At 46.4% G+C, this 22,094-nt stretch overlaps 1 protein-coding gene across 1 annotated transcript in view; it reads left to right on the plus strand.

Annotated features, from left to right (window-relative positions):
• malrd1 (MAM and LDL receptor class A domain containing 1) overlaps window positions 1-20,614 on the plus strand; it is a 30,761-nt gene extending 10,147 nt beyond the window's left edge. Inside the window, exons 16-33 of the mRNA XM_084702561.1 lie at window positions 645-858; window positions 968-1,215; window positions 2,327-2,606; window positions 4,246-4,491; window positions 5,115-5,272; window positions 9,110-9,290; window positions 10,759-10,887; window positions 11,089-11,250; window positions 12,640-12,797; window positions 13,210-13,411; window positions 14,396-14,674; window positions 15,124-15,249; window positions 15,818-15,884; window positions 17,936-18,024; window positions 18,393-18,489; window positions 18,707-18,767; window positions 19,697-19,804; window positions 19,984-20,614. Coding sequence (XP_084558687.1) covers window positions 645-858; window positions 968-1,215; window positions 2,327-2,606; window positions 4,246-4,491; window positions 5,115-5,272; window positions 9,110-9,290; window positions 10,759-10,887; window positions 11,089-11,250; window positions 12,640-12,797; window positions 13,210-13,411; window positions 14,396-14,674; window positions 15,124-15,249; window positions 15,818-15,884; window positions 17,936-18,024; window positions 18,393-18,489; window positions 18,707-18,767; window positions 19,697-19,804; window positions 19,984-20,076 — 2,898 coding nt within the window. The 3' untranslated portion in view covers window positions 20,077-20,614. The remainder of the gene's footprint in view (window positions 1-644; window positions 859-967; window positions 1,216-2,326; window positions 2,607-4,245; window positions 4,492-5,114; window positions 5,273-9,109; window positions 9,291-10,758; window positions 10,888-11,088; window positions 11,251-12,639; window positions 12,798-13,209; window positions 13,412-14,395; window positions 14,675-15,123; window positions 15,250-15,817; window positions 15,885-17,935; window positions 18,025-18,392; window positions 18,490-18,706; window positions 18,768-19,696; window positions 19,805-19,983) is intronic.
• The last annotated feature ends 1,480 nt before the right edge of the window (window positions 20,615-22,094 follow it).

A 22,094-nucleotide genomic window follows, 5' to 3' on the forward strand; every position in this document is an offset into this window, starting at 1 on the left:
AGAGCTTATCCAAGGTTAAGTCAGTCTGTCGGTCTGGGGTGAATGTTTGTTTTTAGCCAGAGCTATTGTATTCTCTGTCAGAGTATTCTGTGTCTGTGTTGCATTTTATGATGCATTTTTATGTCTGTGAAGCTTTGTGATTGGGTCAGCCTAGGTCATTCATTAAACAAAACCAGGGCCTGGACATTAACACCAGACTTGTCATTTTAGCTCCACATAATAATGTCCTTTGTGTCGGTATCCACTGATATCTGCCAGCCTACCTCCCTCTGTCTAGCAGACACAGCTCAACTCTTCAGAGGCCAATCAGTGTCTGGAATGACCTTTCCCACCCCAGCATCATGTCTCCAACAGCCACTATTTCACAATCAGAGAGACTCGCAGTGCCCTTTCTGTCTCTTCCAGAGAGCCCTTCAACAGACAGCTGCCCTTATAGTGTTGTCTGACCATCCAACTCTATGTAATTAGAACTTTTGAATGGCTCTGAATAATGTTTGTTTGATGGCATACATGTCCAGTGTGTTGAAGGCCTTCTTGCAGTGACCCTTGGGCGACCCCTCGTTCTGGCTAGCTGTCACTCTATGGGCTTGACTGTTTGAAGTCTTGAAGGAGGTCTGACAGGGCGGCTTGTTTCTATTGGTCAGGTGGTGTTCCGGGCCAAGCGTGGAATCAGCTACCTTGGAGACGTGGTGATTGATGACGTTGCCTTCCAGAGCTGTGCCCCGCCCCTCCCCCCTGAGCTACCCTGTGGTCCTGAGGACTACGCCTGCGCCAACGGGCACTGCATCCCCCACGGCAACCTCTGTGACTTCATCGATGACTGTGGCGACGGCTCCGACGAGGACCTCTACATCTGCAGTTAGGCTTTTCTCCTGCCTGATCAAAAATGCCTTTACTGCTGACAAGGGTTTCTTTGCGACTTTTCAACAACAGTAGAACGCAACGACTCTTCTCTTTCCTCTCACAGAGGGATTCAGCGGACGCTGCAACTTTGAGTTTGACCTCTGCTCCTGGCGCCAGTGCAAGCAGGATGATTTTGATTGGCTGATCAAAGCTGGCAGCACCCCTACGGTTGGCACAGGGCCTTCCACAGACCACACCCTGCGAGACCCGTCTGGTCATTACCTCTATCTAGAGACCTCCTTCCCCCAGGTGGTCGGAGACTCCGCTCGCATCACAGGACCTCTCCTCAGCCACAGGAGCAAGCAGTGCAAGGTGGGTCAAGGTCAAGGGTCAGGGGTCAGTGTCTAGAGTGAGAGGAATAAGTGAGAGGGGTCAACAGAAATCTGTCTGGATTTGTGGTGGAGTTGAAATTACAGGTGAAGGATGAAGTTGAGACTGGAGGTGGAAAAGTCAAACTCAGTTTGAAGACGAGGGATCAGTGTTATAAGATAATTAGGTTGTAAAGATCAAATATGCCTGAAGGACAATTTCAGTATTTCTTCTCAGACCAGATAGGAAGGCGGGTTTATCAGCCTCTCTCTTCTCAGTCATACTGAGCCAGAGTCTTACATCCTCCTGTGTGTGTACGTGTGTGTGAACTTACCTCCTGACTGACTTCTCCCGACAATGTGTAGCAGTGTCTGTTTCATTCCATGGAAGACCTGTCAATCAATCTCAAAATACAGCTGACAGACTCCAATTACTCAAAATGGAGGGAGGAGAAAAGAGGAGAAGTGAAGAGCAGAGGATAGGAGATGAATGAAGAAGAGATAAGATGAGGGAAGGGGAGAAGACGGAGAGGAAGTAGTTTGGATGCAGCAACAGCAGCTGCCTCTATTGTCCGGCTTTTGCCTCACTTCTTTGGCCCAGTGTCAGGTGACGTTTGGAGAAAAGTCGTTCTGTAGAACTCGTTTTCCAGCCTGTGTTGGAGAAACTGGCTTTGTGGGCAGGTCTTAACGAATACAGGAAATGAAGAGGGAAGCAAATGGGTCTACAGGGAGGACCGGTCTCATGAAAACTAATTACCTCTACAATAATAGGCTTCAACTTCCTTCGCTTGGTCTGTGGTTAGGAGACCACTGTTTTTCATCCACTAATCAGGGTGCAGCAGAAAGTCTGTGGTAATTGTAAAGCATACTGTGACTCTCATGTTTATCATTCACCCAGACTTTTTACAACTTTGCGTTGGACTATTCTGAATGTACAATGCATGAACACTTTGACACCAAAAACCAGTATGGGTTTCTCACGTCATCAATATGACACACCGTACTATATTATATCCTTTAGTTGAATATCATACCATCTCACATACCATATCATATTGTACCCTATTGCATCAAATCATATTATATTGCGTAATAAACAGTATGCTCCTTTTTAGATCCGCTTCTACCTGCACATGTCTGGAGTCGGCATCGGATCTCTCCACGTTCTCCAGGTGACCTCCTCCTCTCCCCTGCTGCTCCTGAACCTGACGGGAGACCAGGGGAACTACTGGCAGCGCAGAGAGATCGAGCTCGCCTCCCACGTGGACTTCCGGGTCATGTTTGAGGGCACGGTCGGCCACACCGCTAAGGGGGACGTCTGTCTGGATGACATCACCTTCTCGTCTGGATGTCTGCTCTCCTCCTCCTCTCCAGGGGAGCCTCCATCACCTCCGGGTAAACTTCAGAGTCCTCCTATCCTCGAGTCCTCCTCTCTCCAGAGTCCTCCTCTCCTCAGAGTCCTCCTCTCCTCAGAGTCCTACTCTCCTCAGAGTCCTTATCCCTTAGTGAGCTTTCGCAGGACAGTGGGAGCCATTGGGCTGAAGTCTGTCCATAAACACCTCAGTGACTAAGTGGGCCCAGAAGACAGAACGATTCGGGGTATGGTCTAGCCAAGCAGAACTGGTTGACTCAACAAAACTGGAGCTTTTTCTGTTTCTGCTTTTTCTGGGCCTCTCCTTTAGCATTCATCCACCAGGGGGCAGTGTACTCTTCAGTTTGACCAGGGGTTTGTGGCAGAGGGCAACAGGGGCAAACAGTAAGGATGGCATTTACTGTATATGCTGACAAGTTTACTCACGTTTATTCAGATCTAGAGAACCAGAGAAGGGACTGACAAGTAGCTAGCCCTGTATTAGAGGATAATGGGCGTGTGTGTGTGTGTGTGTGGGGGGGGGGGGGCAGGATGTCTGTCCTTTTTACAGCAGTAGTATAGCTCGAAACGAAGCAGCCATTAGTTGCAGCCAACAGCTTTTCTCTTCTGGGGAATGTTGTGAATGTGTGTTTATTGTTGGCTGTGAGCCAGTATAGTTACCTAGACTGGAGAGGGGTCTTCCTGTCTTCCAGTGAGGCCGTGCAGTAGAGCTGATTCCTTCTGGTCTTCTGCACCTGAAGAGGAACAAAGAAACTGGAAAGACTTATTCCCCGTTTTCTGCTTTAATTACTGCCCCCCCCAGCCCCTCATCACGCCCCATCTCCCTCTCTAGTACCTCCCCAACCCTCTCTTTGACCCTGTCGCTGGAATGCCTGGCTCAGAACCATCATGGATTCCCGAACACCGTCCGCCCCCACCCCTCCGCCCGCCGACCCTACACCCTCCACTCCACTCTCCTCACTCTCTCATCTAATCCCCCTCCCCCGCTCCCCCACCCTCTCCTCCTCCACATACAATAGGAGCTGAGCCGGACTTAAGGTTCCACTTCTTTGTCCTCCAAAGCCACTGAAAGAGAAACTAATACATCACTGAGATGAGATGTTTTCACTTGGGTTACCCTCCACTTTCCAAGTGAATTCCACTTCCTTGTAAAGGAAGTCACAAGACTTGTCCACGAGTACAGCTGTCTCCTTTATTTTTTAGAACACGGTTTTCAGCTGATGAAATTTCACTTCTAAGAACGTATTGACATCTGTGGGTCATGCAGGAACTCCAGGAGATTATCTACTGTAGCATTTCTGGAGAGCTCCTCAGCTTAACCTCTCGATGGAATGGTGGTCTGCTCCTCCACTGTCTGACCCCTGACCGTTGATAGCTGCTGTTCATGATGAATGGGGGTGAAATGGCATGGCAAACATATCAGCCAACCGACCCCAAGATTGTTCCGGCTCCCCCCTGTCTTCATATGGAATCCATTAACCTCAACACCATCACCCATCACCCAAGACTGTAATGAACTGTGATATAAATGGGCTTTGGGAAAAGCAGATTGAATCATCCTTGCTTGTATTTTATGTTTTCAGTGTGTGTGGAGTTGTGTGTGTGTACTGTGTCTTACTGTGTGTTGTTTGTGTGTGTGTGTTATGTGTGTGTTCACTGCAGGTCCCTGTCTGCCAGGATTCCTGCAGTGCAAAAATGGCCGGTGTTTTAGTCCGAAGCATCTCTGTGACTTCACAGACAACTGTGGCGACGGCACAGATGAAAAGGATTGTGGGACTTCCTGCACCTTCGAGAACGGCCGTTGTGGTTGGAAGAGTTCCCTGGCGGATAACTTTGATTGGACTTTGGGTGGTGGCTTTGACAAAAGCATTCACCCACCATTTGACCATACCTTAAACAACGAGAGAGGTAATAACCGAGTGGCATGAATTGCATTTGACTGCAGATCAAGATGTTAAAAATCCCCTCTGTCACTTTGGATAAAAGTATCTGCTAAGTATGCAACAATATAATTATTGTGTCATACTTTAGATCTGTGAGAATTCAAGTGCATTGAATGGCTGTAGCTTGTACATTCTTTATGCTATTGCTAATACATACACACTCAAGCCTCGGAGTTTCTGATACTTCCCCCCCCTAAGTTTGGAGGTTTAATCATTGCCTTGTGGGGTACCTAGCTGGCACTGTGGGGTGACACCAAGGGCAGTGGCACTGATTTGATTCTGACCCACATACCCTTCTCCCTCCCACCCCAGTGACCTCAGTGTCATCCATCCCCGGAGGCTCAATGAGCCTGAGGAGAAAGAGACAGTATGCTTATTGGTCAGGCTAACCTTCGCTGTCCATTTCTTCCCATCCTTTTCTTCCTCTTTCTCCTCTCATTTCTCCTTTTTCTTCCAACATCACACATTCCTTCTTTCTTTGGAACCCCTCTTTCTCTCCATGGCCCTTTTCTCCCTTCCTCTCTGTCTTCCTGTGTATATATTTCATATGAAACTATCAATCCCCCTCTACCACACGCCCACCCCCAGGACATCTTGTCTATCTGAAGGCCACTCCTGTGGGACTGAAAGGAGACAAAGCTCACATGAAGAGTTCTCCATGGAAGGAGTCCAGCTCCATCTGCAAACTTCGCTTCTGGTACTACATCTCCCAGAAAGCATCAGGCACCATCCGCTTACTCATCAAGGTAAGAGGTCTGTGTCTGGGAGGTCTTGTTCAACCATGTTATCTGCAAACTGTTCTGTGTGTCATAACGACATGCCCTGTTTGTGTCAAAGTGACATTGGTCAGACAGTTTCGTTGGTCAGAGTGCTCCAGTCCGAAAAATAAGCAGCGGCTGCCATGGTTACCCAATTACGGCATGGTGTTATTTCTGTCTAATAATTTGGGAATAAGGGCTCCGTCTGTAATAGTCTGTGGAGAGCATCTGTCCATTTGGTTTGGTACAAACTAGCAGGCTGGCACTCTGGATGCCAGGCTGTGTGTGCCCTGCCTGGACATCTGCAGGTCACAGGCAGAGCCTGGAGGGGGGGGGGGGAGGTTGGTGCGGGGGGGGAGGTTGGTGCGGGGGGATTGCAGCCAGGCAGTGCCACTGTGCCATCTGGACCAAGGGTACCCCAGTAGACCCCCCTACCCCCTACCCCCATGAGCCTTTATTTGAGGGCTGCCAGGCAGGCTTCCTCCCTCTGCTGACTGGTTTGTTTCCTCCCAGACTTGATTAGACTCTGTAAGGGTGGTGCTCAAGGTTAAAGTGTGGCACATCTTTGGTTCAGCAGTTGTTTTCACTCTGTGTAGGCGTGCGGGTGTGTGTACGTGTACATGTGCGTGTGTGTGTGTGATTCTCTAGCTTCATTTGGAGCAATTTGCAAGGCGGGACAGGAAGTCATCATGTAAATTTCATCAAAGCTCTTCATTTCCCTTCAAGCAGCGGTGCGCCATGCTAATGCTGCTGACTGCTTCTGCTTTGTGATGAGGAAGACAGTGACAACACTGACTCTTAACTACCGCCATATCATACATTTCTTTTACAGAGCCACTGTAAAACAAATCCCTTCAAGCAAATACAACATTCAGAGTATGCCCAATATTCTAGCATGAAAGCAAGTCATACACACAGAGAGCAGAGTATTGTAAGACAGAGCTCTGAGCAAATTTGCTCCTGTGCGGCGCTGACTCACCTCCCATCTGACTACACGGCTTCATTATCTAAGCTTCATCGATCAGATGTTGAACTGATGCCCTGGCTGTTTGCCCTGGCCACGAGACTTCTGTCTGCCTGCACCTGTTTCTGGCTCCCTGGTGGTGACATCCCTGCCACAGACAGACAGACATGAGATGGACCGCAAGGCCCTCTGTGATGGGTCCTCTCATGGGGGTCGCAATGCACAAGATGTAACCTTTAAGGAAAGTCACGATTGGTTGAGGAAATGAGACGAGGGGATTGGTTCACTCTGTGGTGGTTGTGGATTCAAAGGTCATTGTGTGATCACACCAGAGAAAGGAGGGTGTGAATGAGGGCTAGTGAATCAGTGTAGAGTCCGTTAAGATGTTTTGATAACATGGTTGTTGGAGTGTGAATGGCATGTCAATGTTAGCATCAATGTTGGAAACCCAGAGTGTAGACATTATCACACATATCTGAATGTTGACTTGTTTTGTGGCCCAGATGTTACTCTCAAAATCTGCTCTATTTACAGTGCATTGATATTTCAAAAGGTTATACTGACACACACACACAAACATTTGCTTGTGGTTCACTGTGTATATTGATTTTGAACACACATTTGTATAAATTCATGTCTGAAAATGATCAAAGTCTGTTGGGAAACTTTCCAAGTTTGGCTTCACAACTTTGCATCCCTTTTGTTATCCGAAGAGCAGAAAAAAAGTGGATGTACTTTGGGTTGAAGGTGAGCTGACAACCAAACGACTGCCAACACTCCCATAAAATGAAAAAGCCATGAATATAAATTGGATTTTGGCTTAGCAGGACATTCAATATACTGAGACATTATGGGAGATTTCAATGGAATATTTATTCTGAGGTGATATTAGAACTTACCCAGTTCATTTAGACTCCTGGAATTGTCATCAGTGATACTGAAATAAAGTTATGTAACTGTACGTCCTCTCTGATTTAGGCACAAATTGGATTTGCGGTCACACTGCCAGACTATGAACTTAGAAAATGATCTTTGAAATTGATCTGATCAGCACCCCGATTGAGCTTGTATTGAGGCATCAAATCACAGGTCACAGCGGACACTCCTCAGTACTGCACTACTGGTATGTAAAGGTCTAGTTCTATTCCAATATCCCTTATAAATCTGGATAAGTATTTCAACGAGACAATATATTAATACAGGCTTTACCCTCCCAGTAACAAGATTATTCCAACAAAGACTCCATTGGCAGAGGACGGGAAGAGTCCGACAGACAGAAAGTGCGGTTTACCCCAGGGGGCCAGTTTAATAAGCTTTCAAACTGCTGAGCAGAACACGACATTGCTTGTCCTCTGTTTTGAGTAGATTAAGTCCAGCCCCTTCTCTCTCTCCTGTCTCTGCAGCGTACTGAACCCTTTGGCAGAAACACATATTTACAGCTGATTAGCTAGTGTTATAGTACAGGCCTAAGGTTAGCTTCATGTTTTGTTGTGATACACTCAGTACTAGTACAGAGGGAGGTCAGATATGGATACACATATCTGACATATCATAGATAACTTAAATGTTACTAGTGTCACTAGTGTAGCATCCGAGGTGTAAGGCCTGAATATCTCATGGTATTGGACAAAAACTCAGAGAACTGGTACTCTTGGAGCTCAATAACAATTTCCGTTTATTTTCCCTTTTTCACCTAGCGTCACTCGTCGCTCTCACTCACGTCATCAACCTGCCACACCGGCCTTAGCAACAAGATTATAACTTGACAACCGAACACTTTCTGTTTCAACTCTACACTTGTAACTGCTGAGTCACGGCTATTTTTGGTGTTTATCAAAGTTTATTATCTTCTTTGAAGGAGCAACTTGTATCCTGATCATTCCAGATGGGTGCCATCCTAATGTAATATGAAGATACAATTGAAGATAGTTTCTGTGTTTGCATCATCGTCAGCATTGTCTCTACTCTCAGACAGTCAATTACTGCACAACTCCAAAATCCATATCCCCTCTGCCTCCAATATGGGAGTCCTTTCAGTCTATACGAGGCCTTCCTCGACCCTGTAACCATCAGGCTTCCATTAAGTGGTTTGGCAGCGGCTTCTTCTGCAGGTCTGTATGTAGGCCCAAGATTAAACAGGTGCTGATGCATGTCTCTAAATGGTCTGTTGTACATCCCAATAGGACACGCTAGAATAAGTGTTTCTGTCGACTGTAAATAAGTACATTTTTTCACTTTTGTGATGACACTATCCTCCACTATCCACTAAAAAGGATCCTATGACACTATCCTTAATCGTGTGAGATGACAGTGTACCAGTCAGATCTCGAAGAGAATCATCTTTCAATTAAAAGATAACACAAGGCTCTATTTTGCTGTCTGGATAAATGACTTGCAAAATCCTTGCAGTTGAGACACTGGTGTGTAACATAGCCATAAAAGAGCCTTGAAGTTATTCAAGGTATAACGTTTGTTTCACAACTTTATTAGTTGTGATGAAGGGCCTTTACAGCTCTATGGGAACAGACAGAGGATTTACTGGTAAAACATTGAGCCTGGGTTTTAATGCCTTCCATATGAGTCGTAATGAAACGAATACAGTTCACTCAGACCAGCAACATGTTTGAACATGAGTGTATGGTATGAGGGTGAGAGCCAAATGATGTTCTTCAAATGTCATTACAATGACCACTCCACAATGGCCTCCTTGATTCAAGGCAGCAGAGCTCTGTTTAAAAGCACAAAGTGCTACAGCTTTGAATAAGCTTCCCTGTTTAAGGCTTGGCTTGCCCCGTCACTTCATTCCACTTCCTTCTATTCTCCACCTCTTTCTTCTGTATGTCTTCTACCCCTCTCCACAGACCGAGAACGCTCTGACGGAGGTATGGAGCCGAACAGGGAACCAGGGAAAGCAGTGGAACCGAGCAGAGGTTCCTTTGAGGAAACTGAGAGACTTTGAGGTTATTTTCGAAGGGGTTCGTTCTGCAGACCTGGGCGGAGGGGCCTCCCTGGATGATCTGGAGTTTCTAGACTGTGCCCCTAGTGAGTAACACACACTGTACTACAGCAACTATTTATAGTTTCCCTTGTCTTGGGATATGACTTGGTATGGACGGCGTCTCATGGGATGAGTATCTCAGACATTAAAAGATTTATAGAAAGAGCTAATTGGAAGCCAATTGAGTTAATTCACTTATCGTCTTCAACTATAGGATAGGAGTTTATGATTACCATGCATGAACACAGCCTAATTACATTTTGGTCGTGTCATTGACAGTTCCTTGGAACTGAAGCCATGAAATCATACGTTTGATGTTGTGAATTGAACAGTACCTGCGGCCATCCTTGAATAATGTGGATTAAATGAGATTATGCTTCTCTGGCAGCGTTTAAATGTGATCCTCTAGTTGCCCTGCAAGCCAACTGACATTCAGCCGTGCATTGAAGAGATCTCCTTTTACTACAAACTTGTTTTCCTACTGAGTCAGCAACCCTTTCTTTTGGACAGATGTGGCAACCATATGCCATACCTACGTCATACACACACACACACACACACACAAACACACACACACTCACACCCACATACTTGTGTACACACACACACCCACATACACATGCAGAGGATGACAGGGATCACATGTGCTCTTTCTAGATGTTTCTGTCATAGACCAATGTTTCACATTAGTTTAACACAGTAAGAAGGCCCTGGCAGAGGTCTAGCCAGAAGATGGCAACTGGCCATACCTCTGCTGTGCTCCCCTCTGAAGCTCACACACACACATTCTCCCTTACACAGACAAACACACACACATACTTACATGGTTGCATGGTGCAAATGCAAAATAGGTTTGCGAGCAGTTCCATTTTTGCAACCTTGAGAAACTCTTTGTCTTTCTCACTCTAATGGGACATTTGTTATCCTCACTGCCACACACACACACACACACACACTCACACACAAACGCACACATCACACACACTTCTTATCCGGCTGATCCCTGTCTGGGATGTTCTCTCTTAAACAAGGCTGCGTAGCAGAAGCAGTGTTTGATGACTGTGGCCTAGTCTGCTGTTGTTTACTCTGCTGTGGCTGTTCCTGGCCTCTGGAGCCAAACAACAAACAGACAGAGGATGGATTGAGGTGAGCAGAAAAAGAAAAGTGGTACCAGAGAGTGAGGGAGATAACAGAAGAGAGAGAGAGTTCTATCATCCAGGGCTGCGTCTCAACGTCCTCCTTCTCTCGGTTGGAAAGCACAGCCCCCTGACTCACGGTGATATACTGCATCAGGGTCACAGCTGTCAAGACCACCAACGCTGAAGTCTCAATACACCGGAATTACACCTCGAACTCAAGCGAATGATGGGATATGAGTGGCACTCCTGTAGAGTTGTCTCTTCTCATTGTGACTGTGTCTTAACACATGTGCGTGCATGTGACTGCGTGTTACTGTGTGCGTGTCTGTGACCGTGTGTGTGTGTGTCTGTGACACGTGTGCGTGTGTTTTAGATGCTGTGGTCCCTGACTCCTGTCCGGACGTCACTGACTTTGTGTGCGGCAGCGGTGACTGTGTGGAGGCCCGTCTGGTGTGTGACAGCAAGGCTGATTGCGAGGACGGTTCAGACGAGCGACACTGTGGTGAGGGCTTGGAACCCTGAGCTGTCTAATCACTTTCCCACCACAACGGGAACATCCATTGAGGTCATCCCCTTCCATTTCACCCATCTTGTTAGCCCTTTCTTTGTATCTCCTCCTCTCACACACACTCAATCCCTCTTCCAATCTCTTTCTTTCTCTGCCACGCTTGCTTGTTTCCATCCCTCTTCCCCCGCCTTCCAGACCACATATTAGGCCTTCCGGGTGCCTGTAACTTCAACATGCCCGAGGACCAATGGGAAGACACCTGCCAGCTGTCTCAGGACCCTGGCAACGACTGTGATTGGAGGATTGGCCAGAAGAGTGACACTCCCGGGACGGGACCTAGCGGTGACCACAGCCCTGGTGAGTCTGCCAATACAGCCCCGGAGCACCGTCACAGTAGAGTAGCAAAGAATAGAATAGATTAAAATCTGTGGAATAGCAGAGGCCAAAAGTCTAACTCATCTCTTGGGCTACAGGTAGATGGCTTTTCCGAGCCTCTGGTCTGCTGTTAGATGGTGCCTAGCAACAGGCAATCTCCTGGTGTGGATTTGGAGCTGCTCTCGGAGCACTGAGGCAGATCAGTGAGGTTCCCTGAGCCAGGAGAGGATTTCCTCCCAGGAAATTTAGGCATTCTTCTGTTTATTGGCAACTCAAAGGGTGTTCATCGGATATTTGGGTTTGTTTACGGTGGAAGGATAGCGTAGTGACTTGTTGGAGATGGGAGGTGCATGTGTGTGTGTGGGTGTTCCGTGTTTCACACTGTAAAAAGACAGTTATCTAATATGTGGCACAATACATAATAGATTGACCCATTAACTCGACAAGGACAATGTTGTTTTGTACGAGGGATGGATACAGTTTTCCTCTGTCGAGCCGTGATATGACACACACGTCCTCGATCAAACACACACACACACACACTCATCACAGGGAGGGGCTACTCCACATATTTTATTGATCTCAAAGATACAAGCAGCGGAGGCCTGTCTAGTGTCCGGGTTGACCTCACGATCCCTCTGCGAGGCATATCGATAGGCTCGGACAGTATCACACACACACACACACACACGGATGGTTTGGTGAGACCATAGCACATCAGACAGAGGGGACCCCAAACACACACAGAGGGACACCCACCTCATCAGGTTGCATCATCACTGATGTCCAGAGATACAGGGTCCAAAGAGGTCCCATGAAACAATCCACACATCCACAAATCCAAGTTTATGGTGGAAGGAGAAGGACATGAGCGAGCGCCCAGGAGCCTGTGCTGTCTGCTGTACAAGGTGGTCTTAGAGTCCCAAAGGTTTTCTAATGTACAGAAAATTCCGCTTCCAGTTGATGTGGAAAACCGTTCCTTTGTTCTGGCTTCACCCCTCTGGTGTCTCCTTTCTGACCGCTCCGGCGGAGACAACACTTCAGTCATTTGTAACACAATGCTAAGCACTGCATGACACAACACAAGGTAACAAAAGGCCTTTCAAAGCAACACAGTAGTCAAATCTCAGGCACAACACTAACTTACAAGATTCAACTTTCAAGTTTTCAGACTGGTTTCTGGGCTGTTGCATCAGAGTGAGGATTTAAGAGAGTAGCAGCTTGTACTTATGGAACTTATCCATGCGGGATGCTTTATGTCTGGAAATCTTTCACTGGAGCTATCATTGATACAGCCAGCGTATGTGTGTGTGAGCGTGTTTATGTGTGGTTGAGTGTATGTACATACTTATGTGTGTTTATCTAAATCAGACGGAGGGGGAAAGTACCTGTTTGTCCACTCAGCCATTCAGAGGGAGGGGGACATCGCCACGGTGACGACACGCCACCTGTTCCCAGCCAGTATTGGCCTGTGCCACCTGCGCTTCTGGTTTCACATGCTTGGTTCTGAGAAGATGGGTACTCTAAAGGTGAGACCAACACCACTGCCACAGCTCTCCTCAGAGATACCCCTCCCTACTTTTTTGAATCATGTCGAGCCCTCGTTTGTAGGATATGTTTTCCTGACCAAAAATAAGATTGTCCTCTGAAACTTCCCCTTCCTTCCTGATTGACCTACATCTCAGTGTTTCAGCTTACTAGCTGGCTACAACAGTCAACGGTAGTCTCATCTATTTGATCTCAACTCAAACTTGTGCATCTCTGCCCCGTATACACATTAAAACTCCATTCGTGAATGTCATGAAGTTTTCTATAAGCTTACAGCACGTCCATAGTATAGAAGGGCAGGCAGACAGACAAACAGAAGGACAGCCCACCAGACACACAGACCGACCGACAGTGTCTGACTTAGTGCTCATACCTGTTGCTGGGTTCTGTCAGGTTTTCACCCTGGAACCCAGTGGAACCAGTCTGCTAATGTGGGCCGCCAGTGGTAACCACGGAGACCAGTGGTCCTACGCCAACGTTATAGTGTCCAACCCGGGTCCGTTCAGGGTACGCTTCCAGGCCGAGGTGGGCGGAGACATCTGGACGGACATCGCCCTGGATGACATCTCCTTCACGCCCGAGTGTACAGTTGGAGGTAGGTTATCTCCTTCCATTGCTCTCTGTGTTTCTGTCCTTACTCTCTCCCTCTCTTCTCTCTCTCTTTCCCTCTCTCTTTCCTTCTCTCTCTTTTTTTCTCTCAAAGTCATCAATCCCTACTTTTTCTCTTTCTTCTTTTCTCACCCTTCCCACATCTTCCCGCATTTAGATAAAGCTGTATTTTCTTTAGGGTGGTTCATCACTTTATTTCACTCTTCCCTACATTTTTCTTTCCCTCCCTCCCTCCTTCTTTTCTTCTTGTCTGTAAAGTGCTCTCTTTAGCCAGGGGAAGTGTGTGAATTAATGGAGCCTGTTGCCCCATAGGCCCATATAAATTCACAGTGGAGTCTGGGTCAGAGCTGGGGAGAGCAGAGAGCAATGGGGGAGAAAAGCAATTACATTTGTATTGTGTTGTTTCCCTCCCCTGCTCCCCCACCCCCAGCACCTATAACAGCAGCCTGCCTGTGGCTTCCTCTTCACTGCTCTTCTCTCTGCCTCCACGAACACACACATGCCCACATGTACTCTCGCTCTCGCTCTCTCTGTTCAATTGCCCAGGCTACATCATTAGAGCCAACACAATCCACTGGAAGTTCACACATTTGATTCAAGGACTCCTCACAGTCTGTGAAGAGAATAGACAGCAAAAAGGAAGTCGAAATTGCCCTCTGTGTTGCTAGAGGATGTGAAGTAAGAGTGGCCGTTGGTCTTCTAAGCAGTCTCTTTTATGTGTTCCAAAATATGTGTTTGTGGGTGTGTCTAGCCCTGCCTGCAAGTGTGGCAACACATCTTATGCTTGCAGGCGTTCTTGCCATCTGTCCTTACACACTGTGTGTGAGCGTGTGTGCGTCTGTGTGTGTAACATACATTTGTGTGTGTGTTTGTGTTTCTCTGTATGTCCATGTGTGTATGTGTGTGTCTGTGTCTGTGTGTCTATATGTAAACCTGTGTGTGTGTGTGTGTGTGTTTGTGTCATTCCCAGGACCGCTGACCCCCCAGCCCCCGACCTGTAACCCAGAGCACTTCCAGTGTCTCTACTCCTTCTACTGCATCCCCTTTACCTGGAGGTGTGACGGCCAGGCCGACTGTGCTGACCAATCAGATGAGGAGCAGTGTCCCAGCCTGACCCCGGGCACCGTGCCCCCCCAGGAGCGCTGCCCCCCAGACCAGTACCAGTGCTCAGACTCCAGCTGCCTGCCCTCCATACTGCGCTGTGACGGGGTCCCTGACTGCCCCAACGGAGAGGACGAATATAGCTGCCGTAAGTGTCTGTGTGTTGTCCTGCCTGTATGTGTGCTTGTGTAATCTGAAGGTCACCAGTTCGATTCCCGGCCGTGCCAAAATGACGTTGTGTCCTTGGGCAAGGCACTTCACCCTACTTGCCTCGGGGAGAATGTCCCTGTACTTACTGTAAGTCGCTCTGGATAAGAGCGTCTGCTAAATGACTAAATGTAAATGTATAGTGAGTCTCACACACAGCTCTAGAACACACAAGCAGGGATATGTGAACAAAGCTTTAAATCCGACCAGAGCGATCACTCAAGTTTCCTTTTGTCAAATAAAATATTGATTGTGATTTATGGTCGGAATACTCTCTCTTTCTCTCCCTCTTCAGCTCTCTCTCTGTCTCTCTGTCTCTCTCTCTACTAAACTCATCCGTTCCTCAACTCTCCATGTCATTCTCTGTCCTCTGCTCTGCCTCCCCCCCAGCTCTGCTGCAGTGTGAGGTGGGGGAGCTGGTGTGTGAGAACCCCCCCAGGTGTCTCCCCCAGCACCAACGCTGCGACCAAACTGTCGACTGTCTCACCTTCCATGCCGATGAGTCCAGCTGCCATGGTAACGTCTGAATGTTGTTGGTGCATTTTGTACCTGTCTCTTTCTATGGTGCCAGTCAATGTGTTTTGTTGGGCTTGAAATGACTGCTGGATTTCTGAGGTGGTTGAGCTGGCTCTGGGTGGGGGTTGTTTGGACGGATTCTGGCCAGAACACTGGGTTTTGGGGATGAGTAGTGGGGTTCATAAACTGTCCTCCTGCCTTCAAACCCTGTGTGTGGCCATAGGTACTTTTTTTGTATTGAAGGCCCACCTCATAGGTCACCCCAGGCAGTGCCAGAACCTCTCTTAGAATCACAGTTGTTCTGATGTAATTCAGAGCCCAGTTCGCCCATCAGGGCAGAGTCCAGAATTTCTTCTGCATGATCAATAAATAGAGAAAATGGTTTAATACGGTCAATAAAACACGACGAGTGGCTATTGTTAAACAGTGTTACACAGTGGTACAGTGTTGAGGAAAAAGAGGGGATAGGATATACAGCAGGATGTTGGAAATATGGAATTATCTTTTTAGTAGGTCTCTGCTACCCTCACATTGTTTAACAGGATGACAAACTCTGGTCTTTTGACAGAATGTCCACCAAATTACTGTTTGGATCACGGCTCGTGCCGTGTGGAGGATCATGGGCCGGTTTGCATGTGAGTAGGATTACAAACAACACCAAGATGCAGCACACACATACAGAGACACGCTTTCACACTCTTTCTCTATCTCTCTTTCCCTCACTGTCTCCCTCTTTCACACAAACACACAAACACACACGCAAACAGACACAAACACAGATAGATGCTAGTTCTTTTCTTTCCTTGCTCCCTTCTCCTTTTCTCTCACTTTTGGCTGCCTTAAAACATGGAAATCCCATCAGTCTTGTTTCATTCCCTGGAAAAGACACGCTCCACAGACCGTAGGGGAGTCTAAGCTTATCCCCCAACAGCTTTCATACACACAGAAACACACTCGTACACACACACACATTTTTTCCCCAAGGGGACTTTTCATAGATGTTCCTGGTCAAAATGTGAACATTCCCCCACCCCTAGAGGTCTAGTTTGCGGGAGTGGTCGGCAAAAGACCAAAACATTATACTAACCCTGTGAATTTGGTGGGATTGTGACTGAACTTCTTCCCTCCACGGTCCTTCTCTCTGTTCCTCCTCTCTGTTCCTCCTCTCTGTTCCTCCTCTCTGTTCCTCCTCTCTGTTCCTGCTAAACCCACACTGGCCTGAGAGACCAGAGCTGGTTCCACTGAGAGACACTGGAGCATATTCAGAAGTAGCTCCTGGCTCAGATCTTCATCCGCAGACCTGATGATACTTCAGCTGATACATAATCAATATTCTATACATCACTTATATGTCTGTTGGAGATGACCTCCGGAAATATCAAATCTATTCAGAATCTATTCAGGTGTTATCAAACCATGTAAATGGATGATTTTGTTGATTTCATAATGGTTTGTCAGTCACCATCAGTTTGTGTGATAGTATGTTTTTCTGCTTGAGACAGGGGTTACAGCAGCTCTGGGGCATGTAGATGGGCAGGGGGTGTATGTGAGTGGGGGGACTCCAAAATCACTTGTCTGACAGAGCTATGCTATCCTCTGTCCTTTCCCACAATGCCGTGAGAATGTCACATTTAAATGCAAATAGTTTCCCTCCAGGAATGTTGGGCTGGATCCGTCTTTTACATTGTGCATTTCTCTAATGTGCCAAGCTCTGGGGGGGGGGGGGGGATATTGGCATAGAGAAGGCTGATCTCTCTTCTCCTCTCCTCTCTTGTTCTTTCTTTTTCATCCTATTGTCTCTCTCTCCCTTCTGCTCTTTCTCTCTCTTTTTTCTTGTCAACCATCAAATGTTGTCCCTCCCTATGTCTTATTGTGACCAATTCACCCCCCCCCACTTGTGATCATCTACTCCTCCCTCCCCCCCACCTCTCCACCCCCCTGCCACCACCACCACCACGCACTGCCTGTCTAAACTCAACAAGCATCACACTATCGTTGGCTTACTAGTCCCAATCCACCTGGTGGGCTGGAACCTAAACCAAGGACAGTCCATCATCAGGCATTACAGCTGGCTCACACATACACACACATACACATAGACACACACCTACATGTACAGTACACACACACACTGGCCATACAGCCTTTCCAGATAGCCCACTATACCCTAATGAAGATAAAACAGCCCTAATGCAAGCAGCGTGTTCTGCATTCGACCATCTCATACATGGCTCTATCCCCACATTCTAGCCGTGATATTGAACAGATGTGGACTTGGATAAGAAGCCTTGAATACGTTAGAGAAACAGTTATTTTCCCAGAGGCAGTACTGCAACCATTGGTCAGAGATCACAATTTATACAGTCATTTTCTTGCCGTGTTTTGTGTCTGTGTAAGATTGAAAGATGAAACTAGTAGCTTCCAATATGAGTACTTGTTGTTGGGTATGTTTTTCTATAAGTAGTTACACTGAGTGGGTGTCCCCCTTGTCCTGTGTGGTTTGATTCCAATGCCGCCATATGTTTTCTCTGTCAGGGCCGACATGTCCCAATCTGTCAGCATTTTACTGTTCCTTGTGTCCGTCACCAAAGTCTCAGTATGAATAGATGCCAGGCTACAGTAGAGTGGGTGACAGTGGCCTCTCAATGCCAGTGTCAGTCTGTGACGTGAAGATCTATGACTGCAGATGTTCCCCTGGTTGGACGGCCATCCGGTGCCATGTGAAAAAGAAGCCTTCTCCCTCCATCCTACCTCCTGAACCTGACTCCAAACTAGGTAAACAAATCCTGCTCTGTAACACAAGCTCTGAAACTTGACTTTTATATCATAAGAATTGTGATTTGTAAATGATTCATTAAATTCATTTTGAATTCATTTTGAATACATTTTGAATTCATTTTGAATACATTTTGAATTATTTTTGAATTCTTTTTGAATTCTTTTTGAATTCTTTTTGAATTCTTTTTGAATTCTTTTTGAATTCGTTTTGAATTCAAAGAAATAATTTACTTTCATTTCATTACTGAAATGTACAGGTTTACCTTACGTAAGACAGACTGTCGATCAAAGCTATGTCACTGTGTGTGGATTTGTTTACAGGATGTATTTACAGTCTGTACCCGTGTGTTCCGTGTTCTGTTCAGAGGTCATGTATGCAGGTATAGCTGTTGGACTGGTCCTTCTGATAGCGGGCATCACAGTCTCTGTTGTGTTTCTGTTCTTGAAGAAGCACTCTTGGATGTAAGTTCAGTGGTTTACAGTAAGATGTTATACTGATGATGAAGATGACATTGACTATGAGGAGGAAGAGAAGGAGGTGAAATAGATGATCATGAAGAGGAGGAGGATGATTGTGAGGAGGAGGAGGATGATAAGGATGAAGAAGAGGATGAGGATGTTGTGCAGAAGAGCAGGAAGAAGATAGGGATGATAATGTGTTCATGTGCTGACTCCACAGTAAGAATGATCTCATGGACTATGGCGTGATGAATAACGCGCCCTTTAACTGGAGGTCAGAGGTCAGTATGGAGCCCCTATCAATCACTTTAGTATGTTCTGTATTTAATTTTGAATGTGTAGTTGGGATTAGTCAACCGTATAAATCACATTACTCCACTTCTCTGTATTGATAGGTCAGCTAACCACATCTGACATGGGTAGAGGTCCTAGTGGTTAAACAATGTCCTCCACGATTGTCCTTTTACAAGGGGAACATTGATTTTTGTATGTGTTTGGAGAGAGAGGGGGGGGGAAGAGAGAGAGAGAGAGAGAGAGAGAGAGAGAGAGAGAGAGAGAGAGAGAGAGAGAGAGAGAGAGAGAGAGAGAGAGAGAGAGGGAGAGAGGGAGGGAGAGATATGGAGAGAGATGCCTGGAGCATTAGATCCAAGCTCTCCAGTCTCTCTGCTACCATTGAGAAGCAGCCCAGCAGGAGCTCAAACTGCATAAACATCACCAAGACAGATGTCATCATTTCTAATGAGTGCTAATGCATTTTAATGAGTGTGTGTAATGAGAAAGAGAGAGAGAGAGAGAGAGAGAGAGAGAGAGAGAGAGAGAGAGAGAGAGAGAGAGAGAGAGAGAGAGAGAGAAAAACAAAAAGAGAGAGTTTTAAATACATTTAGACTTTCAACTGCAATCACTTCCCATGGAAAGGACACTGAGAACGCCTTTTCAGAGATGGAGACATAAAAATTGTTCAGTCTTCATAATTATCATTTTGCTGTCTAAGGAGATATCTTTAGGACAAACCATTTCAGAAGTGTGATCCAGAGCAGAGAGAGTGTCAAAGTAAATGAGAGAGGCCTTTCCTCTTGCACTAAGCATGAGTGACCCACAATATAGACACATGTTGTTCTTTTGTGTTTCACATCCACTTTTTTATCCATGCGTTCTCCCTCATCTTCTCATCTTGTTGTTTTTTTATTTTTACTTTTGCTCTGTCACCCAGCCCCCCTCCCTGGAGGTGAGACCCAGGGCCTCCCCTGCTTCCAACCCACGGATGGGTGAGGGTCCTGGGCTGCCCATCAGCGTCTACCCCTGGAGGAGGAATGTGGAGGTGAGGGTTCCAACACACACACACAGTCCCTTACAGATCACTAACAATTACCATCATTGTCTGTATTTATAAAATGTTGTGCTTGTGTCTGTGTGTTTGTTTGTTTGTTTGTTTGTTTGTGTGTGCGTGTGTGTGTGTGTGTGTGTATGTGTGTGCTTGCATGCGTGCATGTACTCTAGGGTCCAGGGGACAGTGATGTCAGACTGTCCTTCCCTAACCCACTGTACCAGTACCCCTCAGCTGGGGCAGCTAACAGCAGCTCAGAGGCATAACCACACATCACGACATCAAATAACAACAGCCATAATACTCATGTTACTGTCACCATCACAGCCCAGGATGGACAACAGCCTTGGTGACATATTCATGAATGTATTTGTGAAGCTATCTGGCAACCAATGTTATGAATCCTCTCAGCACCTTCTCGGCCCATGTTTTCTGTGCAAAGTTGAGCTGTTTTGAGGTTCGGATTCGTGTACTTCCAGCATGTCTCAACATATGTTTCTAATAGTGAGGATCTGGATCATCATAAAACTTTATTTCAGGCAATGTATCAGCTTGTGTTCCAACATGATTTGGCATTTTGAATTTACATTCAGTGGCGTTGAGTAGGATTGTTCAGTAATAAAATGATACAGAGTGATCCAAACCTGTGACTGTATAACGGTATTGAGGCAGTTCTGAGTACCCCGTCTCTTTCCGGCTTTCTGCAGACTATAAACTGACTCCGAAAAAATGTTGAGCTGTGCTCTTTACAAGGTGTTACAAGGTGAATGTCTCCTGAATGAATAAAATCATTTGATAATTTGACACAGGTCCTTTTCACTTAAAAATGCTACATGTTACATATGCACCCCCCCCCCCACACACACACACACACACACACACACACCTCCTTCCCTTATTTTCATTTATCTTCATCTCCCCACACTACTCACGTGACAGTCAGCTGACTGAGAATGTGTATCCAGCTGCCTTTTCCCCAGCGCTTTCCCCCCCACCCCCCACCACCACCTTTCTCTCTCTTCTCCTATTGTTCCTGGGAGCTTGGACTCAGTCTCTGGAACCATCGTTATTCTCTCTGCTGAATGGGAGAGGAGAGTTCCTGGAAGCATTTAGCCATACCAGCGCAGCTCTCATCACTGGGCTTTTGTTGACGCACTTCTGTAAAGCAACACCAGTCAGCTGTTTTCACCCAGCCTGTTGTTATTCCAATTATGCTAGCTATCCCTGGAGCCGAGGCAAAGGTCAGTGTTTTGTTTACACCCGGTGCACACTCTCCGAAAGCCTCATGTAATGTAACGATTCCTGACCCTCAAAGTTGGCAAATGAGCCAAAACAATATTTTTTCAAAAACCGTGGCTTTCACTTTACTTATTGTTGTAATGTATCTTCCTAAATGAGGCGTAACAGTGGCAGGTGACGCATGAGAGGAAAGGGCTAACTGTTACGGCCTTTAGTGTGTTCCTGGGTTGCTGCCCATTCTCCACTTCAGCCCTGCTGTCTCTCAGTCCAGGCCAACTCTTCATTCTGTCCCTTACACCCGGGAATCACAGTCTCAGGTCTGCCGAGTCAAGGTGAAAGAGAACTTTCTCTCCAACAGTTTAGAAAGAGTCCTCAGCTCTCACTGTCTTGATTGTGGGGGCCTTGAGGTATGTGCCATCCTGTAAATGTAAGGGTGGATGAGGGAGCTCGGTGTGTGCGTGTGTGTGTGGGGGGGGGTTAAATATTTTCTTCAAAGAAATGTATGTTGCTGAATGTGATAGGCAATAGCCAATTATCTAATCCACTTCAGCAAACCCTAAACATTGAGTTGGTTTCTCTGCTTCAATGCGCTCCCCCTTCTTGTCCCCGTTTGCTTGATTAACTTTCTAAATTCAAGTCAATATCTCTTGAAGCATTCCTTAATTAACGTGATTTTGAGGTTTATCGTTTTGCTGTTTTCCCTATAAGACGCAAAAACGAGGCCTGGCAGATTGATTTATTGCAGAGAAGCGGTGTTTAAAGGGCACCAGTTAATTTTACTATGGATAAAGTGTTTCAGTTAGATTGCTCATGTGAGATCAATCAAATTAAATCAATGGGAATGATGCTTGGGAAGTTCTGTCTGTATTTCAGCCCATGAAAATAATATCATAATAAGAGGTTTTAGTCATTGTAGCCATTCATTAATTAATTACTATAAATCCTGAGAGGGGTTAATTTTGACTGTGTGATGTGAAATTCCAAAAGTTATTCAATTTAGCTGAGAAAAACTCAACCGAGTCAGTCAAAGATGTGTATTGTATCT

Source organism: Hypomesus nipponensis, chromosome 8 (assembly GCF_054491055.1).
Source record: "Hypomesus nipponensis isolate SF chromosome 8, ASM5449105v1, whole genome shotgun sequence".
Taxonomy (NCBI): Eukaryota; Metazoa; Chordata; class Actinopteri; order Osmeriformes; family Osmeridae; genus Hypomesus; species Hypomesus nipponensis.